Here is a 19,950-nt window from a genome sequence, read left to right on the forward strand (position 1 = left end):
CGGACAACACAGGCAGATTGATAGCAGAAGGTACTGTTATCAAGAGACATGCGTGGTTACGGCAGTCTGGTTTTAAGGCAGAAACCCAGGCATCATTGTTGGACAAACCGGTGGAAGCCGATCTGTTGTTTGGTAAGGCGGTCGAGGACGCACTGAAGAATGCCAAGGACGAATACGAGACACTGAAGTCCCTTGGCCAGCTAACCAATAAACCCCCTAACCAGAGAGGGAATAGTAATTTTCGTCGCCCATGCGGCCAGAATTCCCAGAGAGGATCTAACTATTCCCAGGGGCAGGGTACACAGTGGAACAACAGCCACCAGTCTACCCAGGGTTACGGCAGGGGTAATAGGAGAGGACGTGGTAAAGGCAGAGGCAGCCCCAGCAAAGGAGGCGGCACGCCTCCACCAAAGCAGTGACGCTCAGTTCAGGGTCCCTTCTCACGCAACCCCAGTAGGGGGACGCATTTCCAACTTCACCCAGGCTTGGGAAGGGATCACATCAGACAGATGGGTGCTGTCAACAGTATCCACAGGGTACTGTATAGAACTACTGCAGCGTCCCCGGAAACCATCCGCCACGACAAAGAGTACACTCTTTAGAACATCAGAAAATTCTCCTCGAGGAGATCGCCATTCTGCTAGCAAAGGACGCGATTGAACTCGTCCCGGGACACCAGGTAAACAAGGGTATTTATTTAACTTACTTCCTTGTGCCAAAAAAAGATTTGACAATGCGCCCAGTATTGGACTTACGGCCTGCCAACAAGTATGTCAAGCCTCAAAAGTTTTGTATGACTACGCTACAAGAGGTAATCCCCCTCCTAAAAAAGGGGGATTACATGGTAACCTTGGATATGAAAGATGCCTATTTTCATATTTCCATGTTCCCAGTGCACAGAAGGTACTTGCGCTTCAAGGTGGACAGTCGGCGCTACCAATTCAAGGTACTGCCCTTCGGGATAGCTTCGGCACCAAGGGTATTCACCAAGGTACTGGCGGTGGCGGCTGCACACCTACGCAGGGAGGCAATCCCGGTGTACCCTTATCTGGACGACTGGCTCATAACGGGGGAAACCCCAGTAATTTGCAGGACAAACATTCAAAGGACTATCGACCTCCTCCACGAATTAGGCTTCTCAATCAACGAGAAAAAGTCAAGCCTGGTGCCAAGCACCTCCAAACAGTTCATAGGAGCAATCCTAGATACTCAAGAGGGGTTGACCTTTCCTTCAGAGGAAAGAATTCGGAATATACTACTGCAAATTCCGCAATATCAGTCCGGTCACCAAATAACGGTATGCAAAACAATGCGTTTACTGGGCATGATGGCGTCATGTATTTACCAGGTCCCCCACGCGCGCCTGCGCATGCGTCCCATGCAGGAATGGTTGGCGAAACAGTGGTCTCAGGCAAGTGGTCAGTGGGACGATCTAGTGGTCGTTTCGCCAACACTAGTACAAAGCCTTCACTGGTGGACAAAAGAGAATCTTGCACAGGGAAAACCCTTTTACGATCCTGAAGTACAGGCAGTAGTCACTACCGATGAAGCTCAGGGTCTCTGGTCTCCCTCAGTGCCAAGAACCACATCAACCTGCTAGAGCTTCTGGCAGTATTCAGAGCGCTTCAAGCGTTCAAGCCCCACCTACTAAACCTGTCAGTGCAAATCCGAACGGACAGCACAACAGCCATGTTCTACCTGAACAAGCAAGGAGGAATCGCTCGCCAAATCTGTCCAAGCTTGCCCAGAAAATCTGGATATGGGCACTCAGACGGAACATCTTCCTGTCATCACAACATGTTCCAGGGGAGCTCAATTCCCTAGCGGATGCTCTGAGCAGAGACTCCCTCCCAGAGGAACACGAATGGGTTCTACACAGAGAGGTCCTAGAAGATATCTTCTCTCAGTGGGGTTTCCCCACTATAGACTTATTCGCCACAAGCGAAAACAGACAATGCCCAGGATTTGCATCCAGGTTCCCCCAACCAGACTCCCAGGGGAACGCCCTGTGGATGAACTGGTCAGGGATGTTTGCATACGCTTTTCTACCAACTCCTCTCATAAGGAAGGTGGTGAACAAGATGAACAGAGAGTCGATGACGCTCGTCCTAGTTGCTCCCATGTGGGCAAGGCAACCGTGGTTCCCACACCTATGCAGGATGGCGGTGTTCGAGCCCATCAAACTTCCAGCCTGGTACAACCTACTGTCCCAGCACCAAGGTCAAACAGTGCATCAGCAACCCAACTCAATGAACCTGGCAGCATGGCTCCTGAGGTCATAGAGTTTGGACATCTCAATTTACCACAGAGGTGTATGGACATCCTAAAAGAATCTAGGAAACCAAACACAAGGCACTGTTACTTTGACAAGTGGAAGAGATTCGTTATCTGGTGCCAGAGTCGACAAGTCAACCCAGTTGATTGCACTCCTTCCACTATTGTTACATACATGCTCCACCTGCTAGATGCAGGATTGGTTTTTAACTCACTGAAAGTACACCTGGCAGCCCTGTCGGCATACACCACTTCCCATAACAAGGTCTCATGGTGGAAAGTACCAGTAGTTAAAGCCTTCATGGAAGGAGTAAACAGACTTCACCCTCCTATTTCGAACCCACCACCAGGGTGGGACCTTAATGTGGTGCTATCTAAGCTCATGGGCCCCCCTTTCGAGCCCATGCATAAAAGCGGTCTCAAACACCTGACTTATAAAACGGCCTTCTTAGTAGCTATTACTTCTATAAGAAGGGTCAGTGAAATTCAGGCTCTGTCAGTGCAGGATCCCTTCTTTACTGTCCATAAAGACAAACTGGTTTTACGCGCACACCCTAGGTTCTCACCTAAGTTTATATCTAAATTCCACGTAAACCAGTCCATCGAGCTTCCGGCTTTCTTCCAGGACCCTCAAAGCTCGGCTGAGGTGAAACTACACACCCTAGATGTGCGTAGGGCGGTCCTCTACTATGTAAATAAAACCAGACCGCTAAGGAAAACAGATCAACTGTTTGTCTCTGTAGCTACAGGCAGAGAGGGGGATCGCGTCTCTAAAGGTGCCATCTCGAAGTGGATTATTAACTGTATCCAGCTGTGTTACTCACTCTCTGAAAGAACTCTGCCTTTCACGCCAGGAGCCCACTCTACTAGAGGCATTGGGGCCACTCTGGCTTTCATTGCAAATGTACCCCTTGACACCATTTGCAAAGCAGCTACTTGGAGCTCTATTCACACTTTTACTCAGCATTACTGCATTGACACCCATCGGTTCTAAGACACTTATTTGCTCATGACCCTTCTCACATCCCACCTCCTTCTTCAGGTACTGCTTGCTAATCTATGCACAGCATGTGATCTAAGCAGATTCCACAAGCCTCAGAAGGGATACATTACTCACCGTAATCGTATTTCTGATGCTTGTATCTGCTTAGATTCACATGCGCCCGCCCTTCCTCCCCTCTAAGAGAAGGCGCATGGTTGCTTGTAGTCTTACCTTTCTATCTGCTTGGATTATCTGTACTCACGCTACTCCTCATGCTACCTCATGTCAGAAAAAATACAATCTGAGGGTCCTAGACGCGTGAGGGATCTTGGGTACAGTGGACGTCACACTAGGGATAGTATTACTGGCACGCCCTGTGTCGACGCCCATTTTCGAGTTTCGAAAAACAAACTGTAATACTCCGCAGCTTCCACTAGATGTCGGCCTATGCACAGCATGTGAATCTAAGCAGATACAAGCATCAGAAATACGATTACGGTGAGTAATGTATCCCATATATATTTCTGAGGCTTGTGGAATCTGCTTAGATCACATGCCGTGCATAGGCCAACATCTAGTGGAAGCTGCGGAGTATTCCAGTTTGTTTTTCGAAACTCAAAAATGGGCGTCGAACTAGGGCGTGCCAGTAATACTATCCCTAGTGTGACGTCCACTGTACCCATGATCCCTCACGCGTGTAGGACCCTCAGATTGTTTTTTTCCGCCATACTTGTCGGAAGCATAGTTGCGGAGTTCCCTGGCTTCCAGCCATTTATCATAAATTAATCTAAAATTCCCGTTCCTCAAATCCCACATCGAGACTGTGAAGATCGATGCCGGTACTGGAGAACGAACAGCCGTCGAGACTGCACGACGGACTTTGGGCCTCGGAAGGCCCCTGGCCTCGGCCCTGCAAGTAGGCAGAGTGGGGGGTGGACATACTCACACTCGCTTATTTTCCTACATACACTCGCCCGCTGCCATATATTAACATATGGAGAGTACTCCATTTAAATTCTGCCCCAAGTGCAACCGTAAGTTCCCTTGGGTAGATAAGCATAACACCTGTAATCTGTGTCTGCCTAGGGACCACCCCGAAGCAAATTGCAGAGCGTGTAAGCTCTTTAAAGCTAAAACACTTAAGGACCGCTCCACCAAACGTTGGGCCCATTACGCCAGGCAGCTCGAGGCCATCGACGTAGTGGGTTCCTTCAGTGATGGCAGCAATGCCGCCGTATCGGACGGCGAGGGCACAAGGGTGTCGTTAGACACCCAAGCGCAAGCCCCCGATCTCGGAGGACTTTCCGGCGGGGCAGTTATGGGGACCACACCCGGCGGCAAGAGCGCTACCCACACATCTTCATCTAAACATACTAACCCCACCCGAGACTCGACACGCGTTTCGAGTGATCGGCAGAAAAAGGCACAAAGAGAGTGGTCCGCAGAATCAGTGTCCTCTGGCCGCTCCAGGTCTCGGTCGCCCCATGACACGCAGCAACTATCTTTGATTGCTAAGAGTCCGTCACAGAGGTATGGTCGTCAGAAGACGAAACCGACCTCTACCCCCAAACAGAACATTCAAAGCCGACTCTGGCAGTTCGTTCTACGTCTGCCTCCGAGTCTCGACGTCCCTCCTCTAAAACTCGAGAACCTCCGGTACTCACCTCCGAATCTTGACGCCAGGCGTCGAGAAATTCAGGGAAAGCCAAAGAGTCAGGGAAACATGCCTCTACACACGGGAAACGGGACAAACAACAGAAATAAACTTCTATACACCAAGTCCAGAAGGAGAAATACAAATCTCCTGAGAAGTCCAAGACCACTGACCCTGTCTCTAGACCTAAAGTTGTCCCTCCCACTCCCCAGGATATAGGAATAGAAGTGGAACCACAGCAGGAAGTGGTCATTCCCAGTTCCAAGGAATGGAGTTCTGAAGACATCGACAGAGTGATGAGGAGAATGTCTTTTATGGCAAATTCTTATGAGAAAAATCCTGATTACTTCCTAAACTATCAGAATACCTCTGCTACCTCTAGACCTTCCGGATGCAAAGACCCTCAGCCTCCTAGTAAAAAGCCCCGTACTGAGATTCCAGGTCAGGGCCTGATTTCAGACCCACTCACTATTGAACCTTATCATGAGTATGTTGAAGATCCAGACATACAAATACTGGATGACCAGGCAGAGGTAGAATATTATGGAGACGATGAGGACCAGGATGAGGAGGAGGAGGAGGGAGACAAGGCAGAGGCCTATAGTTTCGCCTCCCCTATTCCCAAAGACCCACCTGTGAATGACTCACCTGTGGACAATCAACCGTTACTGAACGAGGTCTTAGCTAGAGCTGCAGACCACTTTCAGATAGACCCTCAAGCGGCTCAGGAAGAACGGGACTTTGCAGAGCAAATTATGGGGGATAGAAAATCCATTGCCCAAGCCATACCAATTCTGAAGTCTATTCAAAGCAGAATTGACCCCTCTCTACTCACCCCTAATCTTACCCGGGCAGTTAACCCAAGAATAGAAAAATTATTCAAGGCCGCCCCCTCAGACCCACTTTATATAGGGGGTCAGCTTAAACCCGACTCATTGGTGGTTACAACCACCAGGAAGAGGGCGGGGACACCACCTCTAGCATCCTCTGAAGCTCCCCCAGACAAGGAGACCAAAATGATATATGGGCTAGGAAGGAAAGTGGCTTCCACTTCCGCTTACCAGGCAGGAATTGCTAATTCCACCACTCTGCTGGCAAGTTACAACTGTCACCAATGGGAACAGGTAGCTGCCCTCATTGCCTCCGCACCTGAACCTCTAAAGGGCCAGTTGGCCCAGATTGCGTTGGAGGGCAGATCGCTGTCCGGGTGAATTCTCAAAGTGACCTTTGACGCAGCAGACAATGCAGGCCGGCTCATCGCAGCGAGCACAGTGATCAAGAGACACGCTTGGCTGAGACACTCTGGGTTTAAACCCGAGATCCAAGCTACACTCATCGACATGCCGGTGGAACCAAATGTCTTGTTCGGGAAAGCGGTGGAGGAAACACTCAAAACAGCCAAGGATGAATACGATACCCTAAAATCCCTTGGACAATTAACTAATAAACCCATGAACCAATGAGGGAATAATAATTTCCGTCGCTCTCGCGGCCAACATTCCCAGAGAGGGTCTAATTACTTTCAGGGGCAAGGAGCATCGGGGGGAGGCAACCAACACACTTCACAAGGTTTCGCCAGAGGTCAAAAGAGGGGCCGCGATAGGGGGAGAGGCAGCCCAGGCAGAGGCGCTACACCTCCCAACAAACAGTGACATTCCGCTCCGCGTCCCTTCCAATGCATCCCCAGTAGGGGGGTGCATTTCCACCTTCACCCACGCATGGGAAGGGATCACTTTGGACAGATGGGTGCTGTCCACAGTGTCTGCGGGATACACTATCGAACTGTCGGAACGCCCCCAAAACCATCCTCCAAGACAGAAAATACACTCCTTCGAGCACCAAAGAATCCTCCTCGAGGAAATCGTCCTTCTTCTTGCAAAGGACGCGATAGAAGTGATCCCAGGCAACCAGGTAAACAAGGGTATTTATTCAACTTACTTCCTTGTGCCAAAAAAAGATCTAAAAATGCTCCCAGTATTAGACTTACGCCCTGCAAACAAGTATGTCAAGCCTCAAAACTTTCGCATGACTACATTCCTAGAGGTAATCCCCCTACTAAAGAAAGGAGATTACATGGCAACATTGGACATAATAGATGCCTATTTTCATATTTCCATGTTCCCAGCGCACAGAAGATTCTTGCGCTTCAAGCTGGACAGTCAGCACTACCAGTTCAAGGTGCTGCCCTTCGGTATAGCCTCGGCTCCAAGGGTATTCACCAAGGTACTGGCAGTGGTGGCGGCACACCTACGCAGGGAAGCAATCCCAGTGTACCCTTACCTGGACGACTGGCTCATCATAGGGGAAACCCCTGTAATTTGCAGAACCAACATTCAAAGAACGATCAACCTCCTCTTCCATTTGGGCTTCTCCGTCAACGAGAAAAAATCAAGCCTGGTGCCAAGCACCTCCAAACAGTTCCTAGGAGCTGTCCTCGACACTTAAGAGGGGTTGGCCTTTCCATCAGAGGAAAGAATTCGGAATCTATTACTGCAAATTCCTCAATATCAGTCCGGTCGCAAGATAAGGGTTCGCAAAGCGATGTGTTTGCTAGGCATGATGGCGTCATGCATTTACCTGGTTTCCCACGCGTGTCTGCGCATTCGACCCATGTAGGAATGGTTGACGAAACAGTGGTCTCAGGCAAGTAGTCAGTGGGATGATCTAGTGTTTGTTTCGCCAGCACTAGTCCAGAGACTTCGAGGGTGGACAAGAGAGAATCTTTCAAAGGGGAAACACTTTTTTTACGATCCAGAAATACAGGCCATACTCACTACAGACACGTCCCTGTCAGGGTGGGGAGCACACCTCTTTCACCACACAGCTCAGGGCCTCTGGTCTCACACAGTGGCCAAGAATCAGATCAACCTGCTAAAGCTTCTGGCAGTCTTCAGAGCCCTTTGAGCCCCCACCTATCAAACTTGTCAGTGCAGATCCTAACGAACAGCACGACCGCGATGTTTTACATAAACAAACAGGGGGGGCACTTGTTCGCCAAATCTGTCCAGGCTTGCCCAGAAAATTTAAATTTGGATATTGGCACTCAGACGGAACATTTACCTGTCATCTCAACATGTTCCAGGAGATCTCAATTCACTAGCGGACGCTTTGAGCAGAGACCCCTCCCAGAAGAACACGAATGGTGTCTATGCGAAGAAGTCATAGGAAACCTCTTCTCACAGTGGGGTTTCCCCACCATAGACCTATTTGCCACAAGAAAAAACAAACAATGCACCGAATTTGCATCCAGGTTCCCCCAGCCAGGCTCCAAGGGGAACGCCCTATGGATCAACTGGTCAGGGATGTTTGCCTACACTTTTCCCCCAAACCCTCCGATGAGGAAGGTGGTCAACAAGATACACAGGGAATCGATGACGCTCATCCTAGTTGCTCCCATGTGGGCGAGACAACAGTGGTTCCCACACTTGCGCAAAATGGCAGTGTGCGAACCCATGAGACTCCCGTGCTGGTACAACCTACTCTCCCAGCACGGAGGACAAACAGTGCATCCTCAACCCAACTTGATGAACTTGGCAGTATGGCTCCTGAAGTCATAGAGTTTGGCCATCTCAATTTACCACAGAGATGTATGGCTATTTTAAAAGAATCCATGAACCCTAACACAAGGCACTGTTGATAAGTGGAAAAGATTTGTTATTTGGTGCCAGAAAAAACAAATCAACCCAGTTGATTGCACTCCTTCCAATATTGTTACCTACATGCTCCACTTACGGGATGTAGGGTTGGTATTTAATTCACTCAAAGTACACCTGGTGGCGCTGTCAGCCTACACCACCTCTCATAACACGGTCTCATGGTGGGAGGTGCCAGTCGTTAAAGCCTTTATGGAAAGGGTGAAGAGACTCCACCTTCCAATTTCTAACCCACCACCAGGATGGGACCTTAATGTGGTGCTTGCTAAACTCATGGGACCCCCCTTTGAACCCATGCATAAAGCTAGTCTTGAACACCTGACTTGTAAGACTGCCTTCTTAGTAGCCATTACATCCATAAGAAGGGTCAGTGAAATTCAGGCTCTGTCAGAACAGGATCCTTTCTTTACTGTTCATAAGGATAAACTGGTTCTACGTACTCACCCTAGGTTCTTACCTAAGTTCATTTCAGAATTCAATGTTAACCGGTCCATTGAACTACCGGCCTTCTTCCAAGAACCTAAGAGCTCTGCTGAGGTGAAACTACACACACTAGATGTGCAAAGAGCGGTCCTCTACTACGTAGACAAGACCAGACCGCTAAGAAAGACAGTTCAGCTGTTCGTCTCTGTAGCTACAGGCAGAGAAGATCACGTCTCTAAAGGTGCCATCCCAAAATGGATAGTCAAATGTATCCAGCTGTGTTACTCCCTCTCAGATAAAACTCTGCCTTTTACGCCAAGGGCCCACTCTACAAGAGGAACGGGGGTCACTCTGGCTTTCATTGTAAATGTACCCCTTGACACCATTTGCAAAGCAACTACATGGAGCTCTATTCACACTTTTACTCAGCACTACTGCATTGACACGCATTCCAAGACAGATACTCAAGTGGAACAAGCGGTTCTAAGACATTTGTTCGCTCATGACCCTTCTCACATCTCACCTCCTTATTCTAACATTGCTCGCTAATCTATGCACAGCATGTGATCTAAGCAGATTCCACAAGCCTCAGAAGGGATACATTACTCACCGTAATCGTATTTCTAATGCTTGTATCTGCTTAGATTCACATGCGCCCGCCCTTCCTCCCCTCTGAGAGAAGGTGCATGGATGCTTGTAGTCTTATCTATCTATCTGCCTGGATACTCTGTACTCACACTACTCCTCATGCTACCTCATGGCAGAAAAAATACAATCTGAGGGTCCTACATGCGTGAGGGATCATGGGTACAGTGGCAGTGGACGTCACACTAGGGATAGTATTACTGGCACGCCCTAGTTCAACGCCCCTTTTCGAGTTTCGAAAAACAAACTGTAATACTCCGCAGCTTCCACTAGATGGCGGCCTATGCACAGCATGTGAATCTAAGCAGATGCAAGCATCAGAAATACGATTACGGTGAGTAATGTATATATATATATGATATTGCCCAGAGCCCTGTGGAACGCTGCTGTTCCTTTCTCTTAGGTTTTTGTTTTGTTGTATGCGTCTGAAACACGTGAAAACAGACTGCAGGCACCTCCGACGCTCGGTGAACGTTAATCTCTTTTGAAATGTAAAGGAAACATGCCACCAAGCGCAGGAGGCGGAAAGGAAAGAACTTGCGATGTGCGTGGGGCGCCCCCCCCCTTGCTGGGAGCGAGCCTGCCGCCTGGTAGAGGAAGCCGGTGGTCGTGCAAGGACTCCTGTGGACTTCCCCTGCACTGTGACGTAAAGCAGTGTTGGTCTAGCGGGGCAGAGATCTTGCGCGGCCCACGTCCAGCTCCGAATTATACAAGAACCTCCTGCTGAGGGAAAACAACGTGTTCCGAGGCACGGAAGCGTTTAAACAATGATAAAATAAACAAATAACCTCCCACTGAGGGAAACTAACGCATTTAAAGAATGAAAGACTAATCATGGGGTAAGCAAGAGATGCTGAAACAGTGCATTAGTATTTTATACACTAGCAGCATAAAACGTTACATTCTAATATGCAGTGAGCACACAGTGCGTGTTCCTGTCAGACAAGATATACCAATTTGAAACGTAATATGTAAAGGGAGTAAAGTTGTTCTCATCTCTTGCTGTGAGCAGCAAAAAAAGAGGAATTGGAGGAAGAGCTGCAGTTATTTGGGGGACCATGTGTATGCTGCATTGGCTGGTTGAGGTCACATATTTGGTGGCCATAATTCAATGTTTAAAGGACCTCTTGGAAATTGAGTTCTTAGAAGCTCCAGGTTACATTTTTGACTATTTGGAACTTTTTCTTTGAGGATTTCAGCACATATGCAAGTTTTGTTTCTCTGAGAACCTTTGCCTTGCTAAAGCCCTGCTGCTGAGATACTGATGTTAATGTTAAATTAAGGAAAGGGAAGCATAATGATTTCCTCCCTGTCTTGATATAGAATTACATTTTCTATGTACATTAATCTTCTTTAAGCATTCATCTGCATATATTTGTATTTTTCCTCCACACATTTCTGAGCTAAAACTCTTGAAAGATTACCCATTGCAAAATTGTAGGTTCACAGTGAAACCCAGAACCTGCTACACAAGAGACATGAAGGGTTCTAGCCTAACCGCAGCAAAGCAACCAGCCTGGTTGACCTATAAGAAGTCATAGCCTCAACATTTTGGATAGGAACTACAAGAGGGTTCCCATCCTACTTGATTTATCGGCAGCGTACAATATGGTAGACCAGGACATGCTCGGATGAGCTATACTGGACTCCCTGAAATGCTTGCTGGCCAGAAGATTATCAAAAACCCAAATGGTAACAGTTTCCACTATACCCACTATGCAACAGTGCAGGGTTCCACAAGTACCATCTATATCCCGGTGGCTTTTCATTGTTTATATGTTCCGGATCGCAGATTTGATTAATTAATACACCAATTATATACAGAAGATATTCAGTTACTGTTCCAAACCTACCCTAGCATAAGCAACAATACAAATATCAATGTCTGGCTTGCTGCAATCCAAAATTGGATGACCAGTAACAAGCTCTGTTTCAGTGCAGGAAAAATGATCACCCGCAATCTCAGTAACTGTCGTGCAACAAAAGTACCCTTGAAGTGGTAAGATGAGCAAGACTCAAAACCCCACAGAAACGGCAGAACATCTGGGGATTGTATTGAACAGTAATCTCTCATTCAAACATCTTGTGAAGGCTTCTATTAAAAATACACATGTACGACTTCATACAATCATGAAAGTCCTCTCCTTGTTAACCATAAATTTGAACTAGTTCAACTCTAAGCAAAGTAGACTATTGCAATGTCCGGTACTTGAGGCTCCAAAACAGCTCACCAAGCATCTACAGTAGCTGCAGAATAGAGTGGCGAGACATATCTTTGGGATCCTTAAGGACGACACCTTCTCTCCAGCCCTTAAAACACAAATGGCTGCCCATTGAGAAGCACATGAAGCTTTAACTCCTTTGCATTGCACACAAAAAATGGCTGGAACAAATGCCACTTTTCCATGTCCAATAGACTCAAACAATATAGACCTACTAGAAACCTGAGATTCTCCACTGCTCTTGAAATTGTTCATTTGTCATTTAAGAAAATAAGTTCCAATAACGCATCCCTGATGGCAGAGGGACAAGGCCTATTGAATAATAATCACTCAATGGATCAAAAACAAGAACAGAACACTGTATATTTCAAGAGATCACTGAAAGGAAAATTACTCCTGGAGAAAGTAGACCAAGCCAAAAATGTACAGGTATTCAAGCACCCATGTCAACCACCACTGCCAGCACTAACATGCACCCATCATAGTTACTTTTGTTGTACTTTATGGTCTGTCGTCTCCTGTTTGGTTTGACCACTTTCCATCTTTCCTTGTTTAACACTCATGATGTAATGAGTGTCCCTTATCTGTATTGTGCATGTTACCTTGTGTTGATTACTATGTGAGCTCTCTGATGCGAGCCATATTGCATACGGCACTCTAATAAATCACAATAATGAACCCTAAACGCAAATAATTCTGTTTGGTTTGCAAGTCCCTCAGCCAATGTAGATATAGATTGGAAAGCCCTTGTGGTTAAATCCTGGCATAAATGCAGTAAGGGTGGGTACAGATGCTTTGTTCTGTACCAATCTGTGTCTTTGCAATCTTTGGCGCAGAGGCCATGTATGCCCAGTGGAGTAACTGCTGAAAATGTTTGTGGCGCCGGAGAGGGGGGCGGGGGGCATGACATCTAAAGGAATGGGGCTCCTGCCAAATGAGGCTGACAAAATGATGCGCAAAGAAAGTTGGGGGGGGGGCAAACACACTTATCCCCCCTAAAAGTATCCCATGTGTATGTCTCATCCAGTTAAACGCCTGCTGTTCTCCAAGTGACTGAAGCACCAGTATCCCTGCCTCAGCTCCCTAGCACCCTCCAGTGCTAGCAGTACCATGCTCTGTATTCTTCTGCTCATTTCTTCAACCATCCGTTGTTCTTAGAATTTATATTCGATTTTGTTTTCTTTGACAGGAAGCATCTGATGTTCCGCCTTCTGTACCCAACCGTTTTAACGCTGTGGTTGGCCACTTCTTCTTCCCGTTGATCCAGAACTTTGACAGGTATGCAAAGCCATCCACTCCTACATATGTAGATCAAACAGTATTTCGAGGAGATTGTGTCCTCCGACGTATTCCACATCTTTGACATTGATTACCACAGCTATGCTGCTTCGGAAAACTTTTTTGACGTAGGCGTCCTGCGTCGATGACGTCGATACATTCCTTCGAGGACCTCCTCCGACGGTTGACGTCACCAGATGTTATATGTAGGACGCATGATGCCTGTAGCCTCAGTTCTGTTTTTTCCACGAACATGTTCGCTTTGAAATCTCGGCGCGCCTTGGCTCTCTCTTGTTGAATCGGTTCTTCTATCGTTGTATTGAGAATATGGCTTAGTCTTCTGCTACCTCGAAGTCGGGCTTCAAGAAGTGTTGGGACTGCGGTTCCAAGATGTCTCTTACGGACCCGCATGACGTCTGCCTCTGGTGCCTGGGGGAGAGCCACGCCACCGATGACTGCGATAAATGCCAGTCTTGGACGTCGAAGGCTTTGCGGGAGCGGAAGAAGTTGTCGGCAGGTAGGGTTTCAAAACCCTGTAAGTCGAAATCCGCTGGACTTTCGACCGATGATTCGAGGGGTGACTCTCCGCGTCGGCGTAAGTCCAGGGGGTCTTCCTCTGGACTCTTCTGCCTCTTCAAGACATTCACGGAAGCGCTGTCACCGGTCGCCTTCCCCGTCCTCGTCTGAGGACTCCGCCAGACGCTGGGTGGCTTGTCCCACAAAACACTAGTCGCCGGCCGAATGGGCGGAATTCCGCCGGCAGATGATGGCGATTTTCGAATCGCAGGGCACTGTTCCCTCCGCGCCTTCCAGAGAAGCCGGCAAGGAATGCACTAGGGCAACCACTCGCACGCCTTCGGGCTCAGGTGGTTGGCGCAATCATCAGGAACCGTTGCGGTCCCGATCGGACAAGGATGATCGCCACCGTGCCCGCTCCACGTCCCGGTCCTCGACGCTGTCGAGACTGTTGGAGCCTGTGAGGCCTTCGAAGAAGGTATCGACGCCTTCGGTGCCATGTCCGTCGAGGTACTTGCTCGAGGCTCCAGCTCCGAGAGAAGTCGTCGACGGCATCGGTGCTGAGACCGTCGAAGGACACGCTCGGGGCTCCGGCCTCGACGCTGTTGTGGAAGTCGTCGGCGCCTCGGTCGACGTAACTCCCATCGGCGCCCTCAACGCCTTTTGCTGAGAACTTGCCGGAGGTGCCCCGGAGAGCTGTGGAAGCTCTGAGAAAGGCTCTCAGCAAGTCGGTGCGGCCTGTGTTTGACCCATACTCTGTTCCTCCTCCCAGGCTGCATACCCTACAATCCCTCCTGGTAGGGACGACAAAGGCTTTGATGGTTGGGCAAAGAAGGTATTTTCTTCTGGGGGTATGGCTTTAAAGGCAGCCAACTCCGTTTGTGCCCTTGCAAGATTCATGAACACTCTGTGGAATTGTGTGTCGTTGGCAGCTGAACATTTCCCGAAGGGGAGGAACGGGATGGTTTTCTTGCCCTCGTTCAGGATGGCAGGGATGCCATGTGTATAACCGTTCAGTCGGGTTTGGAGATGGCAGACTGTGTCAGCCGGTCCATGGCGGCGAGCACCGTGATGCACAGGTTTGCGTGGTTGCGGAAGTCGGGGTTTGCTCCTGATGTACAGTCCCGGGTTCTCAACATGCCCTTTGATGGTGTCCATCTTTTTGGCAGCAAGGCTGACGAGAACCTTGAGAGGTTGCAGACGTCCAAAGCTGCAGCGAAGTCCTTGGGCGCTGCAGTGCGTCAACCTCCGCCTTTTTGGCCTAGGGGACAGCAATGGAGGGGAGGCTCCTTTCAATACTACTCTTCCTTTGGTAGATCGAGGGGAGCTGCCAGTCAAAGGGCCACCGTAGAAGTACCAGAGGTGGAAAGCAAGGTACTTGATGTGCCAAAGCCGCTTGGTCAGTTGCCTCCTTGCCCTCTGGCACAGCTGCAGCCACTCCAGCTCAGTCATGAGGCCATGTCCCATGGTTCGCCGGTTGGGGGAAGGCTGGCGCAGCATCTTGTAGAGTGGCGTGCCATTACTTCAGATGTGTGGGTTCTGGAAATCATAGCCCACGGCTACTGTCTTCTTTTCCGGCAGAGGCCTCGCGACAATCCACCGGGGAAGCTCTTGTTGAAGCGTCCAGATCCGCTCCTTGCGCAGAAATCTATCACTGCTAGAGAAAGGTGCCATAGAACTGGTACCTGTAGCGGAGAGGAACATGGGATGGTATTTCCCATATTTTATTAGCCCGAAAAAAGACGGAGGATTGAGACCCATCATGGAATTGCGTGGTTTGAACAAGCTCCTCAGGAAGGACAAGTTCAAGATGGTTACTCTTTCTCAAGTCCTCCTGGCCCTTCAACCTCAGGATTGGTTGGTGTCTCTCGACCTCAAGGATGCTTACTTTCATGTGCCGATTCATCTCAAGCACCGGAAGTACCTGAGGTTCGCGGTTGGTGACTCGCATTTTCAGTTTTGAGTCCTGCCGTTCGGAATGACCTCTGCCCAAGGGTCTTCACCAAGCTGATGATGGTGGTGGTGGCAGCGCATCTCAGGAAAGGGGGGGATTCACGTCTACCCCTACCTGGACGATTAGTTGATCAGGGCGCGCTCTCCCGAGCAAGTCCTGGATCATCTGTACGTCACCTGCCACTCCCTTCACAAGCTGGGCTTCTACCTCAACTTAAAGAAGTCTCATGTGTCACCTACCCAGCGGCTCCAGTACATTGGGGCAGTGCTAGACACATCCCTGGGGCAGTGTTCGCCTCCCCAGGTGAGGGCTCACCACATTCTGCAGATAGTGGACAAATTTCAACGTGCCCAGAGTCTCCAGTCGTTCGAGTTCTTGAGATTGCTCGGCCTCATGGCATCCTGCATTTTACTGGTGCCAGAGGCCCAGCTGCGGATGGGATTGCTGCAGTCGGCACTCAAGATGCAGTGGTCACAGTTCTTCGGCAGGATGTCGGACCCCGTTTAGATTCTGCCCTCGGTCGCCCAGGACCTTCTGTGGTGGGCCGTCGAAGAAAATCTGTTCAAAGGGGCTCCATTTTGGCAACCGTGGCCGGAGGTGACGATCGTGACGGACGCATCCCTCAGGGGTTGGGGAGCTCATGCCAACGAGCTGACAGCCAGCGGTCGTTGGTCTCCGTCGGAGTCCAGACTCTGCATCAATCTGTTAGAGCTGCGGGCTGTCAGGCTAGCCCTGAAGGCTTTTATGCCGTCTGTGCGTGGGAAGAATGTCCTGATTATGATGGACAATACAGTGGCCATGCACTACCTCAACAAAAAGGGGGGGCAGGGTCACTCCCACTGTGCAGGGAGGCGATGCAGCTCTGGTTCTGGGCAATCCAGCAGGAAATTTCGATCTCAGCAGTTCATCTGGCCAGAGACGAAAACGCGGCGGCGGATGCTCTGAGCAGGCAGAACACGGTCTCTCACGAGTGGGAGCTGGCACAGAAAGTTCTTTTGGAGATCTTCGCCCTTCGGGGGACCCCACAAGTGGATCTCTTCACCACCAGTGTCAACCGGAAGTGCGAGAGATTCTGCTTGCGGGAATTTCCTCCAAGAGGAGACTTAGGGGACGCGTTCGTAGTGGAGTGGTCCTTCCCATTGCTGTACACATTCTCTCCAGTCCCCGTCATTCTGCAGGTGTTGCGGAAGTTCGGTTCCTGGGTGATCCTCATTGCTCCGGCATGGGCCAGGAGAGCATGGTACCCGGACCTTCTAGACATGCGCATCTGCCCTCCATGTTGTCTTCCCTACCGAGACGATCTGCTCTCACGCGAGGGGGGTCGAGTTCTCCATCCAGAGGTCAAGTCTCTCAGCCTTCATGCTTGGTATCTGAAAGGCTGAGATGTAATGATTGGGACCTCCCTGAAGATGTGATGGAGGTGTTGCTTTCGGTCAGAAGGCCCGCAACGAAATCCCTGTATCGTTGGAGGAAGTTCTGCGACTGGTGCAGGGTAAAGAATGTGGATCCTTTCCAGTGTTCTATTCCTTTTGTTTTGTCTTTTTTGCTTTCTTTAGCCCACAAGGGCCTCCATGTGGGTACCATTAAAGGTTACCTGGCGGCGCTGTCCATATTTAAGTGCTCGTCAGAGGAATGTTCTTATTTTAAAATCCTTTTGATATCTCAGTTTCTAAAGGGGGTAACTCATGTTTTTCCACCGTCACCTTTCCAGGTGCCGGGATGGGATTTGAATTTGGTTTTAAAGTTCCTAATGGGAGCTCTGTTTGAGCCCTTACATTCTTGTCCATTGAGACTGTTGTCCTTTAAAACTGTATTTTTAGTTGCGGTTACTTCCGCACGCAGAGTGAGTGAGTTGCAGGCACTTTCCGCTAAACCACCCTTCACTGTGATCCATAAGGACAGGGTTGTCCTTAGGGTACGGCCTTCTTTTCTTCTGAAGGTTGTGTCGGAATTCCATCTTAGCTAGAAGGTAATTCTTTCGGCATTCTATCCTCGTCCTCATCTTGGTAAGGAAGAGGAGAGGCTCCATAGGTTGGACCTAGGAGAGCTTTGAGTTTCTATCTCTCACGGATGTCCCGGTTCAGAGTGGACGATCAGCTCTTTATTGTTTACGCTGGAAGGCGTTTAGGTCAGGCTTTTTCCAAGCAGACCTTGTCTAGATGGATAATTTTGACGATCTCTGAGTGTTATCGTTTGGTGGGAATGGACCATCCTGTAGGCTTACGGGCTCATTCTACTAGGGGTATGGCTGCCTCCACTGGACTACAGCGTGTGATTCCGATTTGCAATATTTGCGAAGGAGCCACATGGGCCTCTGTCCATACTACATTATTCCCTGGACTCTATTCATGGGCAAGATTTGGCCTTTGGTAAGGCATCCTCTATTCTGCAATTCGATTGGGCATTGTAAACATTTCTAAATTCTTTTCCCACCTCCTTACGTTGCTACTGCTTTGGGAGTCTGTCAACGATGTGGAATACGTCGGAGGAACATCCCATTGAAAGAAAGTTACCAGGTAAGAAAGTAACTTGTTCTTTGCTTGCAAAAGAATGTTCTCCAAACACCATTTTCACACATCTGATTCCTGCCTTGTATCCTTCACAGGCCTTTAGTGACGTTTGACCTTCTTGGTGAAGACTGCCTGGTGTTGGGGAGATTGGTACACACCCTGGGGATCTTGATGTACTTTGCCCTTCATACAACGGTAGGCAATAGGAGACGACATGTTGCTTGTGAGTTGGCTCTCTAGTTTAGAGCCTGCTTGTCAATGTTCTTGAAGTTGAATAGATATAGTATGGTTGGAGTTTAACTTTCTTCCACTTTCCAAAATTCATATGCAGTACTAGTGGGGAACCAGTTGACCAACAACATGTTAACACTTATCTTTTCTATCTCTATTTAATTTTGGAAAACACTCAAGCCAACGCTGAAATTGTCATTTAAAATCTAGCACAGAAAAAGCCCATTTACTTCTTGATATATGATGACCGGCTTTTTTTCGGTTCCAAACACTTCCATAACCCTAACACTACCTACTTGTAGCACCAAAGCTATGGATTAGCATGTCAGAACCTGACGTCACGGGCTGCGCATAATCTCTTTTGCACATTCCTGACCTCATCATTTCAAACTCACCCTACAGTTACTTTTTGTTTTTTTCTTAATTTCTTTATTGGCGTTTTAATACAACAATACTCAACACAACATTTCCCCTCAAACCCCCCACCCCGGTACGAGCGAGCAAGACCACATGACATGTAATTAGGTGGCATTAAACAACCTTCTGAGCTCCAGAGCAAGTCTCACATTAATGCAGTCCTCTGCATAGCCAGTCAGAGTCCGGCTCCCAAATATCTCCCACAGTAGTATCCACCTGGGGCTCCGTGGCAGTATCATATCCAGAGACGCGGGAGTGCTAAGTGCCCAGCTGCGCTTCCCCCATCGCCCCTATCATGAAGTTCAAATCTGTTCTCCGGATTCCCTCTGTGTAGAGGAGCCTCCCCCAGAACCCCGCAATGGAGAAGGAGCATCTTCCCCAGCATCTGATTGTCTGAGAAGAAACAATGTATATGCATCTCATATCCGTCTATTACCTCCACCATTTCTTTGCAAGGTGCCCCACCTGGACTCCATATCGTTACAATACAAAACATCCTCTATCCACTGAGTGATCCTAGGACCGCGCCTCTTACCCCAACCCATAGCTACTCTCCATTTTGCAAGTATCAGAAGAAGGCCTATCAATTTCCTATACTTTTTAGACACATGTTCAGTGTACCCCAACAAGGCCATCATGGGATCCGGTCTTACTCATACCCCCACCATACCCCCAATCGCCTTAAAGACCTGTTTCCAATAGCTCTGTATCTCCCTGCATTCCCACGCCACATGGAGGAAGTCCGCTTTGTCATGCGCACATCGGAGGCAGGAACCACTATGCTGAGGGTAATATTCCTTCAGTTGGGCCGGGGAATAATAATACTGGTGTAGGAACTTGAAATGAATCAGCTTGAACCTAGAACAAACCGCTCCCTTCCGGGTCATCTTGCAGCAGTATCCCCACATAGAAGTTGATATTTCCTTACCTAGCGTTTGCTCCCACAACTCCCTCGGCGCCGCGGTAGCTACCACCCTGTCCCTCAGGGCCCATGCATACAGATTGGATATCACATGGTTCCCCACATTCCCCTCAACCATCTTATCAAGCATGTCCTGCACTGCCACCCGCAGCCTGTAATATAAGAATATATCTAGCGAGGACAAGGCACCCTTCTCCCTCAATTGGTCAGCTGTTATAATCCTCCCATTCGGGAACATGTCACCAAAACCGGACACATGCAGCATCTTC

The 19,950-nt window shown here is 48.9% G+C and overlaps 1 protein-coding gene across 2 annotated transcripts in view; it reads left to right on the forward strand.

Annotated features, from left to right (window-relative positions):
- The window catches only part of TELO2 (telomere maintenance 2), an 890,041-nt gene that overhangs the window by 633,480 nt on the left and 236,611 nt on the right, over positions 1-19,950 (forward strand). For both annotated transcript variants that reach the window (XM_069646967.1, XM_069646968.1), the window contains 2 exons: positions 13,043-13,131; positions 18,207-18,306. In XM_069646967.1, coding sequence (XP_069503068.1) covers positions 13,043-13,131; positions 18,207-18,306 — 189 coding nt within the window. The remainder of the gene's footprint in view (positions 1-13,042; positions 13,132-18,206; positions 18,307-19,950) is intronic.

The sequence above is a fragment of the Ambystoma mexicanum genome, chromosome 2q (genome assembly GCF_040938575.1).
Source record: "Ambystoma mexicanum isolate Mex_15411 chromosome 2q, UKY_AmexF1_1, whole genome shotgun sequence".
NCBI lineage: Eukaryota > Metazoa > Chordata > Amphibia > Caudata > Ambystomatidae > Ambystoma > Ambystoma mexicanum.